We start from the raw sequence: 22179 nt of genomic DNA, 5'->3' as shown, positions 1-22179 counted from the left end.
GCGTTTTTTTAAAAGTTATGAAAATTTATTGGAATTTTCCAAGCGATATCCACTAATTTACTGAGGCAGAGTGCCTACCTAGGCTGAATGCCTAACTTCAAATCTTTACTGGCCATCTGTAAAACCTCTTAAAAGGGGGCTTTACCTACGTGAATTCGGTGTAGGCAGAAATGCTCAAAAATACGGCAACGGCGGATAAAATCAAAATTCTTCTTTTTATGGCAATGATACGACTAACGGCTAACAACAAGTTCGACAAATAACGACACGGCTTCAACAGGCACGACAAAACTAGCGACAGAGCTCCAAGCAGTACGACAAAACTTTCGACAAGACTACTCCTAACTTATGAAACAACCCTTTATATACCCTAAGCAAACCCTAAAATAATAATTACGTAATACAAAAAACATATTTACAGACGCTGATGCAATCACAGCACAATGATGCAATTGTCACGTCGTTACACATCTCTCACGCGATTGGAACTCGGAAATGATACCATATTTGTTACCCTGTGTTTTGGCGCTCTCGAACCCAGAGTAAATTTTTTTGTTAGAAAGCTTCAGAGAAGCTAGCAGTTGAATGTGAATGGTTGCCTATTGTTTCTGGCATGGAATTGCATTACATTATTAAATTCGAATTGGCGACTTCAGATGTCTTTTATTCGCGACCCTCGCAGCATTCTAGCAGATTATTAAGCGTTGCATATTGTGTGTGAGCGAACCATGAAAACGAGGCTACGATATTGATAGGTGTGGCAAATTGGAACTTATTATTATTATCTAAACGCTAGCGCACAGACGTATCTACACACTATTGAAAACATTCATTCGAACAAACTCTTGCGAAACGTCGTTGTATTGACATTCTCACGAAGATTAAATCTTATTCGAATCATTCTTGCTGTACTGTTTCTCTGATGATTTTATGGTATTTCTAAAGACAACCAGGTGATTTCTTTCCATATTTCTCTCGTTCGTCAAACTATCAAACTATTTATCTTACATTTATTCTGAATATATACAGTCCTCTAGAACTTAACTCTTGCGAACCACTCTGTGGTACTTTTTACCCTACAGCGTTTACGCTCTTTATGTTTATGTTTACGCTTGAATCTGATTCTAAGTGGGGTTTCTTAAATGGTCCATGAACCTCGACGGATTTCGCTGTTTACTTAGTTTGACGCTCTTTTCTTAGTTACAAATTGTTGTCTTTATCTTTTGGATTTTTATTACTCGTTGCATAAATCTGATGTCATGCCATGAACTATGAACTATGTCGCAAGAGGGTGAAGCAACGGACACTTCCGTACCTGAATTAATTCAACGCCCTAAACGAAGTAGAATTAGAGCTGGTTATCGTGCGCACACTAGTAAACTCTTAAACGATGCCAGGGACGAAATATATAGCGAAAGTCCTTCAATTTTGGTTCTTCAAAAACTATCAGTTTTCTTAAAGGAAAAATCGAACATTCTTAGGAAAATTGACGAAGAGGTGTTTCTTGAAACGAAGGACGATGATATCGAAAACGAAGTGATTCAATGCGAAGAAATTCAATCTGATATCTCCGGTTTATTAGTAGAAATTGAAGATAAACTGTCAGGTCTGAAACTTGAAAATGGAAGCCAATCAAATTCGGAAATATCTCGGCCAAACATATCTACTTCTACCAACTCTTCGTATGTTGATTCTGCAGCGAAATTACCAAAACTAGAGCTTCCTAAATTTTATGGAGATCCGAAGAAATGGATTGAATGGTGGGACTCTTTCGAAATTGTCCATAAAAGTGATGCTCTCTCACCGGCTAACAAATTCAGACATTTAAAGTCGTTGTTAGATGGTCCCGCTGCAAAATCTATATCAGGCATTCAAGTTACTGGCTCAAATTATGGTGAAGCTATTGAAATTCTGCAAAATCGTTTTGCGAACCGACAAATTATCATTAATGCTCACATGGAAAGTTTAATAAATCTGCCCCAAGTTTCATCGGAACGGGATCTCAAAAACTTGCGAAAACTGTATGATGAATTAGAAGTAAACATTCGAAGTTTGAAGTCATTAAAAGTAAATCTTAACGAATACGGAGCTCTTCTTATGCCCATGCTCATGAGTAAAATTCCTGAAAGTATAACTCTATTAGTTACAAAAGCTACCCAAAAAGACGATTGGAAAGTAGAAACAGTCTTAGAAATTTTGAAGTCTGAGCTTGAGGCAAGAGAACAATGTGGTCAATTAACCTCGCAGAAATCCAATGTTGCACAAAAAGAGGGCAGTTCAAGAAGTCGAAATTCTCATTTCTATGGAAATACTCATACAACCTCGGCACTTTTGAATAATGGTGCACAAATTACTTGCTCATTTTGCAAAAGTTCGCATTCTTCTGCTAAATGTAACGTAATTACGGATACCCGAGCGCGAAAGGAAATTCTGAAAAAGCAAGGTCGTTGCTTTGTTTGTCTAAAGAAAGGACATTTGTCCAGATATTGCCCCAGTAACATTCGCTGTTTTAATTGCCAGCAGAGACACCATCTTAGTGTTTGCGAAAACAAAGCACTCTTTCCGCCGCGCGCTAATGAAAGCCAAGGTGCAATATCGGCTAATCCGATAATTCCAACACAATCTAGCGCAGCACATCAGCAAAGAAGAACAGGAGATGTTGGCCAGGCAACAACTACAATGTTTGTTGACTGCAAAAATGCGGTTCTTTTACAGACAGCCAAGGCCTATATTTCAAGGGCCGAAAACCCCGGGCAAAGGACCGTCGCGCGTTTGATTTTTGACTCTGGAAGTCAACGGTCATACATATCGAAGAGGCTGAAGGACTTTCTAGCCCTTCCCAGTATTTCTCAAGAAACTCTCACGATAAATGGGTTTGGGTCCGACAGAGGAAATCTACAAACTTGCGATATTACGCAATTCTGTGTAACAAGTCCTTATAACGACCTTAATATGTATGTCAATGCTTATGTTGTACCCATTGTTTGTTCTCCACTGAAAAGCCAACCAATAAATTTTGCTGCCAGCAATTATCGACATCTTGAGGGGCTACCTCTAGCAGATTTTCCCGCCGAAAACAACGAGCAACTGGAGGTTGACGTGCTTATAGGCTCTGATTTTTATTGGCATTTTATGCAAGGTGGTTCGATACGGGGGGAGCCAGGATCTCCAATAGCACTAGAATCTACCCTGGGATGGATTTTGTCAGGACCTGTAGCTCAGTGCCCAGACATTTCGGCAACACACGCCAATTTCGTCCAATCAACTCATGTTCTGAATGTTATGCAAGATCAAACTTCCATTGAGGAGCAAGTTTCCAAATTTTGGACCTTGGAAAGTTTCGGAATATTAAAAAACGAATTGTCTGTTTACGAAGATTTCGAAGACGAAATTGAATTTTCAGAAGGCCGATATCAGGTTAAACTTCCTTGGAAAAAAGACCACCCAACTCTTCCCGACAATTTCGAGCTTTGCCAAAAACGTCTCATTGGGCTTTATTCTAAACTGAAAAAGAATAGAAAACTCTTGAACGATTATGATTCCATTATAAATGATCAAGAAAAGAGGGGTATTATTGAAAGAGTTGATTCTCATTTTGTTGGTGGAGTTGGAAAAACGCACTATATCCCTCATCACCCAGTTATTAGGGAGGATAAAGAAACCACCAAAGTGCGTTTGGTTTATGATGCCTCTGCGAAGGATAAAACTGGTGTTTCGTTAAATCAATGTCTTTACCCTGGACCGTGTTTGCTTAAAACTGTCGCTGAAATTATTGCAAGGTTTCGTCTAAACCCAATCGCTTTAACGTCAGATATTGAAAAAGCGTTCCATATGGTGTCAGTTCACCCATCTGATAGGGACGTTCTTCGTTTTCTCTGGGTAGACAGTTTAGATGACGAGCAGCCAAAAATTATTACTTACAGATTTTCTCGTGTTGTTTTTGGGATTACATGCTCACCGTTTCTGCTAAATGCAACCTTGAAAAAGCACATTGAAAGCTATTCTACAGATTACCCTGAGGTGTGTAATAAACTTCTTAATTCGCTTTATGCTGATGACGTAAACTCCGGAGGACATTCTATCGAAGAAGTTTTAAATCTTTATGAAATATCTAAAAACCTCATGCTTGAAGGAGGTTTTCGACTCCGAAAATGGCAGTCAAACTCTAAAGAAGTTAGGGACAAAATCGAAGATTTTGAATCCAATTCTAGCGAATGCATAGAAAACATTTTACCTACAACAGAAGAAAACCAATCTTTTGCGAAGTCAAGTTTATCTATGGAAGAAATTGATAACAAATCAAAATGTGTAAAGGTCTTAGGGCTAAACTGGGATCTCGAAGAGGATGTCTTTGAGTTCAAGCTGTCAGAACTTGCAAAGTTCGCTGCCGAATTGATTCCTACCAAGCGCAATGTATTGAGGCTAGTTGCAAAGGTATTCGATCCTCAAGGTTTCATTTCACCTGTGACTACTCCTCTGAAGGTGTTTTTACAGAAACTCTTTAAGGCAAAATTGTCTTGGGATGAAACATTACCTGAAGCACTTGACAAAGAATGGAAATTTCTCATCTCCAAATTAGATAAAGTAGAAACTATTTTTGTACCAAGGTACTATTTTGGTTCCATCGATGGGAAACCTGACCTCGTCGAACTTTTCGGCTTTTGCGATAGTTCTGAAAGTGCTTATGTAGCGTCGGTATATGCTAAGATAACTGTCAACGGAAAAAGTCACGTGAGCTTGGTTATGTCTAAATCAAGGGTAGCACCTTTATCTAAAACAACCATTCCAAGACTAGAGCTGCTAGCTTGTCTAACTCTTGCACGATTAATCGATTCTGTGGAAAATTCACTAAGTCCTGTTGTTAAAACTAAAGTGGTCAAATGTTGGACAGATTCGATTTCAGCACTCTATTGGATATTAGGAGAAGGAAAGGAATGGAAGATATTTGTTGAAAACCGTGTCCAAGAAATCAGAAAATTGGTCAATCCTAACCTCTGGTCACACTGCCCAGGAAAGGAAAATCCTGCAGATGTTCCTACTCGCAATTATGACGTCACGAAACTGCAAATGAATGATCTTTGGTGGTCAGGTCCAGAATGGTTAAAAGAAGATCCTGGAAATTGGCCTAACGTTGATCGTCAAGATGAAATGCCGCAGGAATGTCAAGAGGAAATCCGTAAAAATAATGTCTCACAGGAGAAGTCCAGCACGGTTTTGCTAGCTGATGCTGTGCAGAAAAATTCGTTGAGAAATGTAATCAAGTTAGAGAATTTCAGCAGCATTTCACGCCTCTATCGCGTTACTTCATACGTACTGCGTTTCCTTCATAACTGCAGAAAGAAAAGTCAAAAATTCGATGGAGAGCTTTCAGCTGAAGAGATGGCGAAGGCAGAATTGTTTTGGATCAAAGAAGTTCAAAATGATATTTCTAAACACGAGAACAAGCAGTTTGAACGACAACTAGGTATTTTCAAGGACGAAGTCGGAATTATTCGTTGCGGAGGTCGTCTTAGTAATGCAGACATTCCTTTTGAAAGCAAATTCCCAGCACTACTTCCCAGAGAAAATCATCTTACAAAGTTAGTGATACAGGATTGTCACAAGCATGTCTTTCACGGTGGCGTGAAGGAAACTCTTTTAGAATTACGTAGTCACTTTTGGATAGTAAAGGGACGTCAAGTTGTCAAGAAAGTTATCGGCAAGTGTACTCTCTGTAAAAGGTTACAAGGAATGTCCTATGGAAATCCTAAAACCGCGAACTTACCGAGCTTCAGAGTGGAAGATTCTTTCCCATTTACTTCAGTCGGAGTTGATTTTGCCGGCCCGTTGTATGTCAAGAGTGATCAGAAGCAGATGAAGAAGGTATACATCACGCTCTTCACATGTGCTACTTCTCGCGCTGTACACCTTGAACTAGTCGACGAATTATCAGCTGATGCGTTTCTAATGTGTTTTCGTCGATTTGCTGCACGTAGAGGCATACCGTCTCTAGTCGTATCAGACAACGCTATGACATTTAAATCTGCATCAAAGAGGCTCGTGAAACTATTTCAACTACCAGAATTAAGGAAATTTTTCGCAGAACGAAGAATCAGTTGGATGTATAATCTACCCAAGGCCCCTTGGTGGGGTGGGTTTTTTGAGAGATTGGTCAAAAGTACAAAATCGTGTCTGAAGAAGGTTGTAGGATCTGCAAAGTTAAATCGTAATGAGTTGAACACTGTTCTTGTCGAGATAGAAGCTGTCCTAAATTCGCGTCCTTTGACTCATTTGTATCCTGAAGATATCTCTGAGCCTTTAACACCATCACATCTACTTATGGGTAGACGTCTCATTTCCTTGCCTTATTCGGTAGCGAGAGATTCTGAAGATCAACAAGAATGGGGAACGAAAGAGAACCTAACTAAAAGAATAAAATATCTCTTGTTAACTCTCGAGCACTTTAAAGTACGTTGGAAGAAAGAATATTTATCAGAACTTCGCGAGCATCATCGCAATCTCAAACGCGATGAACATCGATCTTCCATACATCAAGGTGATATAGTCACCGTGCACAACGAAAATAAGTCTAATCGCCTATTCTGGAATCTCGGAAGAATCAAATCGTTGATTTTTGGAAGAGACAATGAAATTCGTGGTGCAAATGTACAACTGTCAAACGGAAACGTTATAGCTCGACCGTTACAGAAATTATTTCCACTCGAAGTGACATGCTCTGAACCTTTAGTTCCGTTACAAAGTCACGACATGAACAATTCTCTAAGGACACGACCCCTTCGAACAGCAGCAGTTGTTGGTGCGGAGAAGAGACGTTTAATTGACCAGTATTTAACTGGCCAAGGGGGGAGTGTGAGCGAACCATGAAAACGAGGCTACGATATTGATAGGTGTGGCAAATTGGAACTTATTATTATTATCTAAACGCTAGCGCACAGACGTATCTACACACTATTGAAAACATTCATTCGAACAAACTCTTGCGAAACGTCGTTGTATTGACATTCTCACGAAGATTAAATCTTATTCGAATCATTCTTGCTGTACTGTTTCTCTGATGATTTTATGGTATTTCTAAAGACAACCAGGTGATTTCTTTCCATATTTCTCTCGTTCGTCAAACTATCAAACTATTTATCTTACATTTATTCTGAATATATACAGTCCTCTAGAACTTAACTCTTGCGAACCACTCTGTGGTACTTTTTACCCTACAGCGTTTACGCTCTTTATGTTTATGTTTACGCTTGAATCTGATTCTAAGTGGGGTTTCTTAAATGTGACTTAATTTATGCTGTTCTAGAGCGGTCAGACCACTGTGTCGCGTGATCTTGTGACGTAAAGTGGTGGACATGTGACCTTGTGACGTAAGGGGAGGACACGAAGAAATGTTTTGATGTATTTGATGATGTATTTGATGATGGGTTTGATAAGGGTCATGCCAGGTAGCAATCGTGCAAATTGTGATAAAAGCATGAAACTTGGTAAAAATACAGAATTCGATATGTGCAACAAGATAGAATATAGATCCATTTTGGGAAAAAACCCTCGTACTATTTTTAGACTGGGGTTCTTGTGTCCAGTACTCAGAAGCCTTACTGGGTAAAATCATTAAGCCTTGGGAACCTCCTGGCAGAAGACCGGAAGTCATGTCCATCAGATTTAAAAAATTCGAATGTCGAAATTTTGCTGACCGTGCATTTTTCATGCTTCCAGTAAAGCGACTTCTGGTCAACCACCAGAATGTTTCCAAGGCTTAAAATGATCATTGGCCTTTGTTTTTATGATTTAAACTCTCATCGAGTTTGAAAAAACAGTTGGAGCAGTGGCGTAGCGTCCGGGTATTCAAGGTATTCAATGAATACCCTGAGATTTCTCAGAAAAAATATATTTATACAACGTTAAGTTATAATAACTTAAAATGCTTCGGGGCTATTGATTCTTGTTGAATTCGTTGCCTTCGATATAGTTCATTTTGTACAAGTACAAAATATCACGAAATTCATGGAAACAATAACGCTGTGAAGCATAGAGAAGCTGGGAGATCTTTGAAGCTAATTTTGAAGATTCGTATGTATGGAGATCGGTCATGAATACGCAGTGAATACCCTAGACGGTACTTCGACCAATCAAAATGCTCCTTTCCATGAATATTATTTACTGTTAATCAGCTAAAACAATGGTCCTGTACGCTGAGAAATATGCAGCATACAGCCTCAAAGCTGGTTCAAAATAGTCTCGCTTTGAGATCGATATAAACAGCTAATGGACGTCAGACCTGTTGGAGTGATGGATCTTCATCGAAAACAGTAAATATGGCAATGTCCGTATTACTGTTTAATAGTCATTCTCTCATTTGACCCCTAATCTGCCAACAGTGAAAGTGGAATGGAAAAGTAGGCTTCTACATAATACTACACTCAGATCTGTGCCCTTGAAATGCCAATTTTGTTATTGCTTGTCATTATGTGATAGAACAAGTAAATGCAGATAGGCTTGGATAATATCCTTATGCATTCATGGTGCATTCAGTTATATTTTTGGCCTATTTTGTTTGCATTATTCGAGCGCATTTATTTGCATTATTGTGCAGTCTCATCTCCTTACCTTCGATCCTTTCAAACATTAACTTGTATTGAAAAGATCACGATTATTCCTTGAAGAAAAAGTCTAGATTGCATGCCACAAACAATTTACGACTTATGTAATGCCCTTTGTGAATAATTTCTAAACTTTTGAAAGCCCTTTTGTATTAAGGTATCAGAGTAGGTGTTTACAGTTACTTCCTCTTTACATCAGATTCAACAACAACTATTGGGACATATTTCGACGAGTATATTTTTACTGACTTTCAATGATATGTTTTGATTTGAATTACTTGTGATGAAATGGTTAGTGGTAATTTGATGCAATAAATGAGTTTAAAGAGTGTATTTGCGTTGGGTTCTTTAGTATCGTTTTCATCTTGATCATAGTAATGCCCTGACAGTGTAGTACTTGCCAAACGAACCAAAAAGAAAATTAGATAAAATGTCAATAGCTAGTCCTTTTAATCTTCCTATTATCCCCTGTTTTCACCAAGCCCCCACCGAGCCACACCCTGCCTCACCCTTTTCTTTAATATAGAATACCCAGTTAAAAAAGTCACGCTACGCCACTGAGTTGGAGTGGACCAAATTCTCTTTACGGTTGCGTGTTTGTGGCTTTCCATAATATTGCCTTATAGTTTGATCTTTTGCGTAACTTATAATTGCTTTTAGCATTACTTATTGGCGCCATACTGGTCAATCCAAATCAAAGATATGGTCAAATCAAAGATGTGGTCAGAAACAACATTTTCAAGATAAGAATAACTTTTCGGTGAATGTTAGCTCCAGATAAAGAAATTGAAGAATGAACAATATCTTTCTGAATATTATTACCAGCAAATCAATCTTGCATCTTAAATGGCTTACAAAACAGTGGTTTAGTGGTCTTAGGAAGAATTCCTAGTAAGTGTATGTGGAACAAGCAATTTAGATATATAAACATGTTTATGATGTTATTTGATGTTCTCGTCTATTTCGTTGAGATAATATAAGCCAAAAGTATTTGCGGTAGATTTTATGCTATTGGTATTTTTCTTACGCGTAAAGTATGAAAAGCCTTTTAAACCCAGGTGTAATATGGTTGGTATCTTAACAGGTCTACAGATCAATAGTCACTTGAGTCAATGCTTGAGATCAATAGTCTCTTCTATCTTTAAGTATTTGTAATTACAAACATGCATTTTTTCCTCTCTATGTTTTGGCCCCGGAGTAAACAGAGTTAATGCTGCCCGGGGCATCATCTTTGTAGTGTATGTAAAGTAGCTTGTTATGTATCTTTTTGGAATATATAAAAAGTCAATGCTGTTATCAAGTAGATAATTCTCACACAACATTTAAAGAGGTATTCAGTTATTTTGTTATTCCACATTTCATACTTGAAACCAAAGTTTTTTGATATTTAAAGACTCAAAAACCTAAATATTTATATTTTCATTCCGAAAATCTCAATTATCTCATATTTCAAATACCCCTTATAGGGCCTCACATGTCCCAAACACTTCCTCGTCGCTCCATCTTGAGTCTGATGACATTCCTGAAGAGCTGTCGTGCAAATCGCAAGCTATAATTCTAACTACAACCGAATTCCCTCCGTTCGATTCAGTATACCACAATGTTGTTTTCGTTTCCACGCTTGGGATCGGGGCACGTGTCCACGACTTTACGTCAGCGCCTGAAACTCGTCTCCAGACCTCTCCGCCACGGAAATGGAGAAATTTCACACTTCTCGTGGTTAATGCGGCAAAACGAAAAGAAAAACACAGGTTTCGTTCCGATATTAAAAATCAGCACGATGAAAACTACTTTTCAACCGGTTTTCATTTTTCACTTCATTTCCCCTTTAAGATTGAGAAATTCTAAGAAAGATTATAAAATCGCCACATTTCTATTGGCTTCGTGTCTTTGTTTTAAGGGTCAAGGGGACGTTCTCAAACTGTGGCCTTGTGCCTTGTCGGCGTTATTATTGTTGCCAACATCTAACAACCCCCATTCTTTGTGCCTCCAAAATTCATTCAGTGTTGAATTAATTTCTTGATCTTTCAAAGATTCTAAAATGAAATATTCAACATATGTTTATGAAAAATTCAAGGCAATATTTAAAAATGTTATATTACGGTATAGATGGATACTCCCCAAGAATATCCAAGGCGTCCCAGCCCTTGTTGACGCTTCTTTGTTAAAAACTAGTGTGCCCCCTGGTTTATACCACCTTGACTCCCCTCCTCTTAAATGGCTACGGTCAAGCAAGGACCGCGGAGCAAACTACAGATTAAGGGGGCTAAAAGGTTTTAGGGGCGAAACATGCTAAAAGTCAAGAGCAGGCGATTTTTGGTATGATTTTAAGTACATTTTAGAAATCATCGGGAGCTGCTAAAGCCCCCGTAGGCCCCCGCTCCCGCGGTCCATGTGGTCAAATTACACTTTATTTTGACGCAGAAAGGTCACTTAGGCTTAGTCATTGTTCTAAAAAATACATGCGTTTTATTTTGGCTTATTGTTTGAAATTGCGCAAAGAAAGGAAAATTCCCGACTCTACGTTGCTGCCGTTTTATCAATGTTAAAAATGTGGCTACAAACCTCATTAATTGAAGTGCATGAAAAGAAAAGTTGGGTAGTACAATTGTTTCAATTTTCACGACGAAGGTACCTCTGTATTTCCCTGATTTCTTCTTTTTTGCTTCTTCTGGCTTTCCCTTTCAATTCCCTGCCATTTTTTATATTATTTTTTTTATGATTCTTTTCTTTTTTAAAAAAAGCATCTACAAATCTTTTCTTTTTTCCACACAGGGCAATGACGAACCCTTTTACGTTGGAAATGTTGGCAAAATACTTGAAAGAATTGCGTTTTTTAGAAAGTTTCTTCCAAATGTACAGCCATTCTTTGGTGGGTAATTGTTCATTACTTCAATTGCGAGCGTGCTTTTCAATCTGCTTGAAATTTAAATTGATTACAATTCATCACCTGCCACTGATAAATATTTTTTATTTCATTTAGCTGTAAAATGTGTTCCAGAGCGGCTCGTCTTAAAGTTGTTGAGTCATTATGGCCTCGGATTCGACTGTGCCAGTAAAAGTGAGATGGAGGCCGTATTAAACTTGGGTGTGTCACCAGATCGCATCATTTTTGCGCATACCGTCAAAATGGCATCGCATTTACGTTATGCAGCCGAGAACAAAGTTGCTATGATGACGTTTGACTGTGAAGATGAACTGCAGAAAATCAAAAAAATTTACCCGGATGCGGAACTGTTAATACGGATCCGTGTCGATGACTCGAAATCCCGGTACCAGGTAATTTGGTTCCCGAGATTCCCTAGATTTTGTTATTGTTATCGTTATTGATTTATTTACTGTGGGTATAAACAATTTACAGCTAGAATAAATACAATTTAGGACTGGATATTTATACTAGAAAATACTACCATAAGTGTTCCTGTCTGCTACATTGATTGCGTGGGAAAATCTAGCATTTTCTAGCCGCGCCCTCGCCATAACTTCCTTAAAACTGTACCCGCACCAGATATTTTATAAAATTGATTGCCGTGAATTCTCGATTAAGCCCCCGTGGGGCTTATTTATTTCAGATATTTTTGGATGGTGGGCTATTCGAGGGAAGCTTATACTATAATAGGTCTAGTTGTGCCTATTACTTTGAGTAGTCGTCAGAGCGAAGAGCAAACAGAAATATCGTGCGACTCGTAGTGAGAATATAAACTGACTAATCATTCTTAATTAAACAAAGGTTATATATAAGTGAAAGCGAGGTTAGCATAATGTCATGTGATATACAGTACTGCTACAATACGAGGGGGGGGGGGGGGGGCTTATACAATTATAGTAGACACCAAGAAGACATTATTAAAAGTTCTCGTTAATTTCAGAAGGAATTTCGTTATTAACATTTAATTAATGTATTAACAAAATTATGAATTTTGTGGTAATGCAATAAAACGCCAAAGGCAACCTCAGATGGCAACAATAAAAAAGTGAAGGGGGATTATTCGAGGATTTACGGTAGCAGTGGGGGCTTATTCGAGGGGGGCTTATTGACAATTTGTAGTTCTAGGGTGGAGCTTATTCGAAGGGGGGCTTTTCAAGGGGGGGGCAATTGGAGGATTTTCAGTATGTGTATAGGGTGTAAATCAATTAATCATTTCAATGAATCAGGCAATCAATCAATCAGAATCTTTATAAATGTATGAAAATGTTAGCTCAACAATAAATTGTTCAGTGTGTTTTTTGAATACGTTGGACAATGTATTGCGCATATATTTAATTTTTTTGCACGCATAATTTTTTCAGTTTGGGAAAAAGTTTGGAGTTGCTGCGGAAGACACCGAGGCATTACTCAAGTTAGCAAAGAAAAACAATCAGAATGTCATTGGTGTGAGGTACTCATAAAGAAAATGTATATTTTAAATCAACATAACTTTTTGAAAGAATATATTTCCTCTTTAATCGCAGTTGTTTGATACTAGATATTGGCTTTTGATTTATTAGTTATAATTTACTCTTCAGAAGACGGGCTTGGTAGGGTGACCATCAAATTTACACCCTCCATAACCAAAGCAATGTTGTGAGGATAGCAGTTTTCTGTTCTTTCTCGAGTTGGCACCCCCATTTTCCATGTGATCTTTACAATAATCGAATTGTAAAGATTTAGAGCGCAATTATCTTCTTTCTCTCTCAGCTTTACCCCCAAGTTAAGTAAAGTATTTACATATACAATAAAGTAAAGTATTGCGAGTATTTCTGGGCTCTGGCACCAAGATTATCTCAGCCTAAAAAACAAAGAAGGAACAATTTTTAAAATGCATTTAAAGTCTTAAACTACGACATTTTGCTTTTAATTTCACCAATCTGTTGTTTTTGTTGTTATCTCACAAATATCTCCGCCACTTTTTCTTAAAATACAATCTCTCAGATCAACCACAAAGTCCATTTTCATTTTGCGCAATGGAAATCACAAACTGACAAAGTCCATTTTCATTTTTAGTTTCCACGTTGGCAGTGATTGTGCCCATCCAACAATGTTTCGTAATGCCGTCAAAGCAGCAAGAACAGTTTTTGATGAAGCGGTATTTTTCTATTATTATGTGAAACAGTTACATCTTGACAAATAGGGGTACAAGGGATACGGATCAAGAGATAAGGGAGAAATAGATGATCATAGGGTGCTTGGAGACAGCAGGACTGGGAGCACAGGGGTTGTGGGTGAAATAAGAAAGGGAAACAGAAGGAGTAGGAAGAGTAGAGACAAACACCATTTAGTAATACAAAGATGTGGCTGAAAGATTGTCCTCAGTGAACAAATGTGCACAAGACGTGCCAAGGGTCTAATAAATTAAGTTTGAAAAGTAAAGAATATGTCCAACAAGTTGAAGTCTTAGAGTGTTTTCTTATGTAAAAATATCTCTATTCAAATCTTGTCTTTAATATATGTTTTTCGTAAGGCATACCTTCGTCGTTGAAAAAAGCCAACATTTACTAAAATTTTTGCTAACTTTTAAGGAAAACATGGGACTCAAGTTTTCAATTCTTGACATTGGTGGTGGCTTTCCTGGTGTAAAAAAGAAAGATAATCTTTTCAAAGAGGTACGTTACAGTATTAACTACATTCTACATTTAACAGAACACAAATTGTTTTATACACGTTTGGCTCAACATATTCCTTCCTTACATAAGCAACTGAGTCAAAAACTCTTTTTTTCCAAGATCGCAAATACTCTCCAGCAAGCACTTGCTGAGCATTTCCCACCATCTTTTGGTGTCAAAATTATTGCTGAACCTGGAAGATTCTACGTACAATCAGCGTTCACACTTGTGTCCCGAGTGTCTGCTGTTAAACATACTCCTGAAGTGAATGAAAATAAGACAGAAAACCAGGTAAGCTCCAAGAACCCTTTAAAGTTACATAATAAGAGTTTAAAATCTCAACAGATGCATTTCCATGATGTGAAAAACATACTTTCGTTATACCCTCTCCTTTCATCATGATTCGATGCTTTTAACCTTGATAAAGCGGCTTAACGTTACGTTTTCCATAAAAGCACGTGCGTATCCTTTACGTCATCAAAGAATTTGTTCGCCTTCCAGAACTTTGCATATTATCTCAATGATGGGCTTCATGGATCATTCTTCTACTATGACCCAGATCTTCCACCAAGGCCATTAAAGGTAAGAGCAAAAAAATCTGTAGGGAAATTTGACACAAGGTACAATTTTACCAAAGTAGGCTCTTGATTTTGGATTTAGTACCAACAAGAAATCTCGAAATCATTGGCTTTTGTAGAAAGTGCCATCCAAGTGAGGGTGCCAGGACAGAAAAGGCGCTGATATTAAAGAGTGTGACTGATAAGCTCCTCTAGTTAGCGTTTGCCTTTTTTCCTCTTCCTCATCTGACGTGTTGTGGGTGTGCCTATTGCGTCATTATTGGCCTATTCTAAATCAAGCAAAACTTCATAATGATCTCCTGCTATATCTCAATCCTTTTTTCCTTTAATCATTCTTTTTCGTCGCTGCATCCGACATTTAAAGGTAAATTCCCTCTAGAGTTACAGTCAATTAATCCCCACAAAGATTGATGAACAGTCTCTCCAAAAAACTTCATGCAAATTTTTTAGAGGCACTGCCATTCTGTGGCACAGCCATTCTGTGGCACAGCTGCTCTGCATACCAGAGTATATTTATAAAAAAGATATGGTTATTCGGAATATTACAGAAGTACATTTGTAGAAACAGACAAGCTATTCCATTCAGGGTTGGAAATTTGTCCGAAATATTATTACATTCTATATGACATATTGCTCCACGATTTATCAACGATACTTGATGCTTCTTAGTTTAGTCTGTGACATTTTGTAAAAAGGTACTTGCACTTTTAGTAAGCGATGCTTGCTTTAAGTTGCCAATCGCAACTCATATGAACTTTTGAGATAGAAGGAACTATAAGCCATTGGGGAGGGGGTTTATAAAAGTTTTATGATCTTGCTTCCATCGCTTTCAAGTCAATCACTTTTTAAACTAATGACTTTTTGGATTCAGTCTATCTTTAATACTTTTTCAGAGCAAGAAAGAGGAAACCTTGCATTTGTCTACTTTGTGGGGGCCAACATGTAGTCAACTGGACTTTATCGGTGAAGGATTTCGACTGCCAAAGGTAGGTTTTTTTAAATTGATTGCGTTCCTCAACAGTGGTGGCGCGAGCTACTGCAACTTGGCTCAGACGAACTAGGGTTACAGGTTAAACAGGTTTCATAAAGCAATTTATATTGTCTTTGTGAGTAGATCGGTTACAAAATTGGCATCCAAGTAATGTTTTTCATCACTAACAATCGATAGTACTGCTCGACCTGATAGTCATAAATAAGCATCATTTAGCAATAGTCGTAAATTAGTATGATTAATTATTTCAACTAAAGGGTTAGGGTTAGGGTTAGGTTTAGGGCTAGAGTTAGGAGTTAGGTAAACTAATTACGTCATCAGGCCGAGCAGTATGGAAACTAGACAATTCCATCGATAGCAAATTTTCAAAAACAAAGCTATGCAGCCTCAGGTTGATAAAGAGACTTATGAATAAAGTTTTTCGTTGGTTGGATGTTTGCCTTGCTTGGAAAGATGCTAGATGCTAAAAATTCATTCATATGTATTTTAATTCCTTCCTTGCAGATGGACAGTGGTGATTTGCTCATTTTTGAGGATATGGGGGCCTATAGTTTCTCGTGTGTCACCAATTTTAACGGCTATGGAGAAATCAAGATTGTTTATATCATCGCTGAGTCTGATGTCCAAAATTTAAAGAATGATTGTCTAAGACATATTTCATCAAGGAATATGAAAAAAGATACTTTTGAAAATATGCTGGAAAAGTTTACTTCAGAATCAAAGTAACAGGTACTGTTTTTTATCGATGTTGATGTGGGTGCTGATATTCAGTGATCACCTTTCATTAAGTATATTTCAATTTTACAATCCTTTACTTGATTTAAATATTCCTAGATTGTAAAAGAACAAAATTTTTGTCGAAAATATTGATATTTCCATTATTTTCGACGGCCTTTTCATCAATTATCAAGCAAATGGTGTATTATCCTGCTGTATCTCGACCTTGTTAGATAACAAAAAATTACTGATATCACTATGATATTAAAGTATATTTATGGTTGATGGTTTAGTGATAATCGGACTGAAGTTTCGTAATAGCAGAAATTTCAATATTATAAGCTTCATCAATTTTCTAGAGCAACATTTAGTACAATATTATCTTAAGAATTACTCTGGCAGTATTATTTGCCATACTAGCTTAGGATATTGATGCTCATTTTTAATAATCGAGAACCGCTACAATATTGAAAGAATAAATTCATCCGACTCTACCTAATCGATACGTGGTTTCAATTTTCGTGGAGTATTGCCAATACTTCACAGAAAGTCTTTTTCAAGCTTCTACTAACTTTTCCCAGAAAGATATTTGCAAAATTGTCATTGTACTTTTGCTGATTTGATTTCACTTCTTGTTTTTTAAATAATAATTATATTTGATTATAATTAAATTTTTTCAAAAGGAAATACGATTCTTAGCATATTGACATTATATTCATATGTCCGTCAGTACGATTATCTTTGATGCGACTTTCAACACTCTAACTCTATATTGATGATTTTTCTTTAATATACCAGCTATATATAAATAAAAATTTGTAATTATTTGCTGAATATATATATATATAAAATCAAAGAAAACACTTTCGTAAGACGTTTCGCTTTCGCTTCATCAGCAATAACTTTACAAAATCAGAGGAGCCTACTTATCAACCTAAATTACAATAGAACACTACAATACAATAGAAACCTAAGGGGCACCTGCCTAATACAATACATATTGTCAAATGTGTTAGAACGCAAACTGTTATGGGGAACTGGGAGAGAAGTGAAAAGAAAGGTAGAAGAAAGAATGTGATGGAGATGCTGGTGTTGGCTGTCTCACAAGAGATAGATGAAAGCCATAAAAGCAAAAAACAAAATAATGAGAAGATGAGCTATAAACAAAGAGCCGACATTAAAAATTAAAAATATATAAAAAAAAACTTTTAAAAATTTAAAACTGTAGAAGAATATATAAATGTCCTATGTATCTACCTGCCTAGTATTGAGACCCTTCGGAGAGAAAGTATTCAAGCGATATTGCCAAAAACTTTCTCTCCTCCTATCATTACCTGTTAACCTATCTATGACCTTAACACTTATGTCATTCAGGAACCCCTGATGTCTTTCCTCAGAAAAATGTCTGAAAAATTCCATCTGGGGCACTGAAGACCCTAAATTAAACACACGCCTTGTAATTATTAAACCTAAGCCTAAAAGGCGTGCATGTGCTACCTACATACTGGACTCCACAGACATTGCACTCAATTAAGTACACAACATTGGACGAGTCACAGTTAAACGAATAGTTGATCTTATATTCTTTACCTGTAGTGCTAGACTTAAAATTATCGCTGTTAGACATGACTTTACACACTTGACATCTGGACTTCTTACAACACGAACTTCCCCTGTTATTGTGTCCCTTCTCCCTCCCACTTGTAAGCCTAGCCCTCACCAAAATATCCTTAAGATTCTTACACCTCCTAAAAGCAACTACTGGTGGCACAGGAAACACCTCCTTGTGCTCTTCTGAACCAGTGAGCAAGGTATGGTGTTTCCTGGCAATGTTCCCCAAACCATTAAGTGTCGGATGGTATGTAGTCACGAGTGGAACCCTGTCAGCCCTCCCTTCGTTGGTTTTCCTACTTCCCGCATTTTCCAGAAGAGTCATCCTATCTAGCCTACGTACCCTATCTATTTGTTGATTAACAAGGGACTCTTCATACCCCCTATCCTTAAGCCATCCAGCGAGTTTACCTACATGTTCCTTAAACTGGCGATCATCTGAGCAAATCCTACGATACCTAAGAGCCTCACTATAGGGAGTCGCCTTCTTTGTATGCCAAGGGTGACAAGACTTCTTATGTAAGAACTGATGGGTAAGAACAGTTGGCTTACAAAATAAGTCGGTCATAAGGACTCCCCCCTCTCCTACTTTTACCGTGACATCTAAGAAACTAATAGATTCTGTAGAATGTTCACTGGTAAACTTAACTGTGTCGTGGCAACTGTTGAGATGGTCAATGAATAACTTCAGCCTATCCTCCCCGTGTGTCCAGATAAAGAAAATATCATCGATAAATCTCATCCAGACAAGGGACTTGTCGGCGAAGGTATCCATCAACCTCTCCTCTAACCTAGTCATAAAAAGATTGGCATAGGCCGGAGCGAACTTCGTGCCTATAGCCGTACCTAACTTCTGCTTATAAAACCTATCATTAAATTCAAAATAGTTATTCTCCAATACTAAGGAAGCGAGCCCAGCTAATGTGTCAGTAGCCACGCCTGGATTTTCCCGTCTATCCAGCGCCTCCCTTACGGCCTCTAAACCTTCCCCGTGTGGAATGCTAGGATAGAGTCCCACAACATCAACAGTGCATAAAATTGCCCCTTCTGGTATAGTTCCTATATTTCCTATCCTAGATAAAAAATGGTTAGTATCTTTAACATAATACTTACTGTGGCTAACCAACGGGTTGATGTGGTAGTCTAGATATTCTGAAACATGTTCGGTTAATGTACCACAATTTGAAATGACTGGACGCCCCTTAACATTACTAAGACCCTTATGAATCTTAGGCAACAAATAAAATCTACCTAACCTAGGATTGTTTACTTCTAAATAGCAAGCCACTTCATCTAACGCCGGGTCCGCCTCCCTTATTTCTTTTAACTTATCATTTATGGTCTTACCCAGTTTTACAGAGGGATCCACCTCAACCTCTTCATATACCTGCTTATCGTCTAATTGTCGGTTAGCCTCCATTATATAGTCCCCCCGATCCCAAATTACAACCGCTGAACCCTTATCTGCTTCTTTTCTAATTATGTCCTTATCCTTAGTCCTTAAATGGACTATCCGTCTAATTTGATTAGAAAACTAGAGTGAATGCAGTTGCAGATTCAAAAAGAAATTTCAGAGATATGGGCGGAGCTTCGAAAACCCTTTTTTAGACCACACCTTTCACTTTGGCGGGAAATCTGAACGGTGACAAAAATTTCTATACGGTGAAAGTAGGGTCGAAGCCTCTATGTACACCAGCTTTTAACTTAACACCACTTTGCAGATTAATCGAGTTTGATATATCTTGTATATTTAATGTTTATACGAGTTTCCAGTGTTCTCTGGTGACCAAAATGAAAGTCGATGCACCCCTAAACTCTCTCCAGACTATTGCTTTTTCGTTGTCCTCTTATCAGTTTGCGGACATATTCCCCCTGTTCCTTAGAATCTCTCTATACGATGCCAGCAATAAGTGCTAAAGATGCTAATGCCTTGACAATCATGTGTCTTAATTTTTTTTTACGAAATATAAGTGTGCCCCATTGATGACACTGTGAAAAGCAAAAATTTTCTTACCCATTTGATTGGTGGGGGTATGTCTTTAAAAGTACTTTCTTTCACACAAGGGATTTCTTGACAAATGAAATCTAACGTCATTGTTTCTAATGAAAGCCTCCCAGATGACTGCGAACAAGTGACAATTGAATATCCCAGATGACTGCGAGGAGCAGAAGGATGCATTTTTAACTAAAAAGTGGGAATTTGGCATTTTTAATGTCTCTTGAGAGTATTATTCACCAACAGATGTCTAACATCGTTTAATGAGTGACTGAATGCTACGCAAAATGGATAGCTGTTTGTGCAAGATCCTAGCAAAGGGTAGAGTTGAAGAAAGTAAACACTGATGCAGACCCAAAATGGTGGCTTCAAAGGGAGGGCATGGCCGCTGCATTCTCTTTGGGAGGCATACTATATAATGATTGTTAATAAACATCTTCCTACTTGATGGCCCCTCTATTTTGAAGCTCGTGGTGTGGCCTTTCACATAAATATGTTTTCAAAATGGCCAGCAACTACGCAACAACGCACTACAAGTAAGTCTAGGCTTGATGTTTATTGAATTGGGTGTTATTTCAAAAGTCGCAGTCCTTCGTTGGTATTATTGTATAAATTGTATTTTGGGTTTATTGACATCCTTGCGATTATGTGCTAGAGGAATGGAGACATCCTCGGTAGCTTTGAACATGCTTTTAGATTTTCACGCCTATTTGATTGGTTGGAGGGGAGGGGGGGGGGGGGTATATGATTTCTTGACAAATGAAATCTAACGTCATTGTTTCTGATGAAAGCCTCAGTGACCATTGAATATCACAGATGACTACGAGGAGGAGGAGAAGGATGCATTCTTAACTGAAAAGTGGGAAATTTGGCATTTTTAGTGTCTCTTGGGAGTATTATTCACCAACAGAGGTCTAACTTCGTTTAATGAGTGAATGAAAGAAAAAGTTTATCAGTTTGCAGAGACAGACTTTCCTACTTCAATTGAAGAACGAGCAAATGAAAGACCATCGAGACTGGAAGATTGAAACGTGTCAAACATCAACTAAGAATTGAAAACGGGATCCTAACCCAGGGCCGCTGGAGCCAGGGGGCCACGGGGGCACAGGCCCCCCTGTTTGCGAAAAGTATAAACAAGTGCCCCTTTTCGAAAAATATATTGCGTGTATTTTTAACTGCCAGATATTCTGCCTTTAGAAACTAAGTAAAATAACATAACTTTGGACGTTGTTGGAGGACCATTCACTGAAAATTCCTTAAATTTTTACTTGGTCTTGATGCAAGAAGCGCAAGCTCCTGTGATGAACAATATAAACTGCGAAGGAGACTGCCAGTTTCGCGAGAAAATTTATCTAGTATGTCTTCAGCAACAAACGCATTAGTGAAATGTCCGATCAAGTCCCCGGCGTCAGTTGGTCCAATGTATATCGTGTGTGTTCTTGAAAGTAAAAACTGCACCCCTATCTCTGATTCTGGGTTCAGTAAAGTGTACTCTATTATGTGCCTTTGCCAAAATTGTGTAACTTATTTTACTGAGAATATTTAAGCTTGAGCAGGAATTTTTGTTAAAATCAAATTTAGTGAACTCTACTTTTCACTGAGCATGTTAGAGCCATTCTTTTTCTTAAACTTATGTCTAGGCAAGTTAAAAAGCAGAGTTCACTAAATTTGCTTTTAACAATAATCCTTTATGGTTCTTGACATATATTTCAACAAAATCAGACATCTGTAAAACTTTAGCTGCGACATATTGCTTGCTTCACAACATTGTGTTCGATGTTTTTTATGAAGAAATGAAAAAGTTATGTCCCTGCAATGATTACATGCTAACAAAGACTTAAAAAAGACTTAAATTTCTTATCTAGGATTAGAACAATATACAAGACTAGACGTACTGCAAAATTTGTTGTACTTCAATATGCCATTGATTTACCCAAAAAATTATCTACAACATCATATCAGTAAATTCCTGCCCTTTTGTGCTTCCTCTGACTGATTAAGAATGCAATCCTATTTTCAAGATTCTATGTCCCTGAATTCTAGCTTTTTTCAAATTTTCGGAACTCACATATTATACGTTTGACCAACTGACTGAGCCACCCAGAT

General features: G+C 37.7%; 1 protein-coding gene across 7 annotated transcripts in view; it reads left to right on the top strand.

Annotated features, from left to right (window-relative positions):
• Positions 1-22179, top strand: part of LOC135688709 (ornithine decarboxylase) — a 77969-nt gene that overhangs the window by 17226 nt on the left and 38564 nt on the right. For 3 of the 7 annotated variants that reach the window (XM_089109897.1, XM_089109896.1, XM_089109895.1), the window contains 8 exons: positions 11373-11469; positions 11581-11876; positions 12888-12976; positions 13582-13663; positions 14097-14180; positions 14301-14471; positions 14682-14762; positions 15652-15744. In XM_089109897.1, the coding sequence (XP_088966023.1) occupies positions 11373-11469; positions 11581-11876; positions 12888-12976; positions 13582-13663; positions 14097-14180; positions 14301-14471; positions 14682-14762; positions 15652-15744 (993 nt within the window). The other 4 variants (XM_089109898.1, XM_089109893.1, XM_089109892.1 and 1 more) reach the window with 4 other exon arrangements.

This window comes from Rhopilema esculentum, chromosome 9 (assembly GCF_057945365.1).
Source record: "Rhopilema esculentum isolate cy_ngs chromosome 9, ASM5794536v1, whole genome shotgun sequence".
Lineage (NCBI taxonomy): Eukaryota > Metazoa > Cnidaria > Scyphozoa > Rhizostomeae > Rhizostomatidae > Rhopilema > Rhopilema esculentum.
This window is presented reverse-complemented; position numbering and strand designations above follow the sequence as displayed.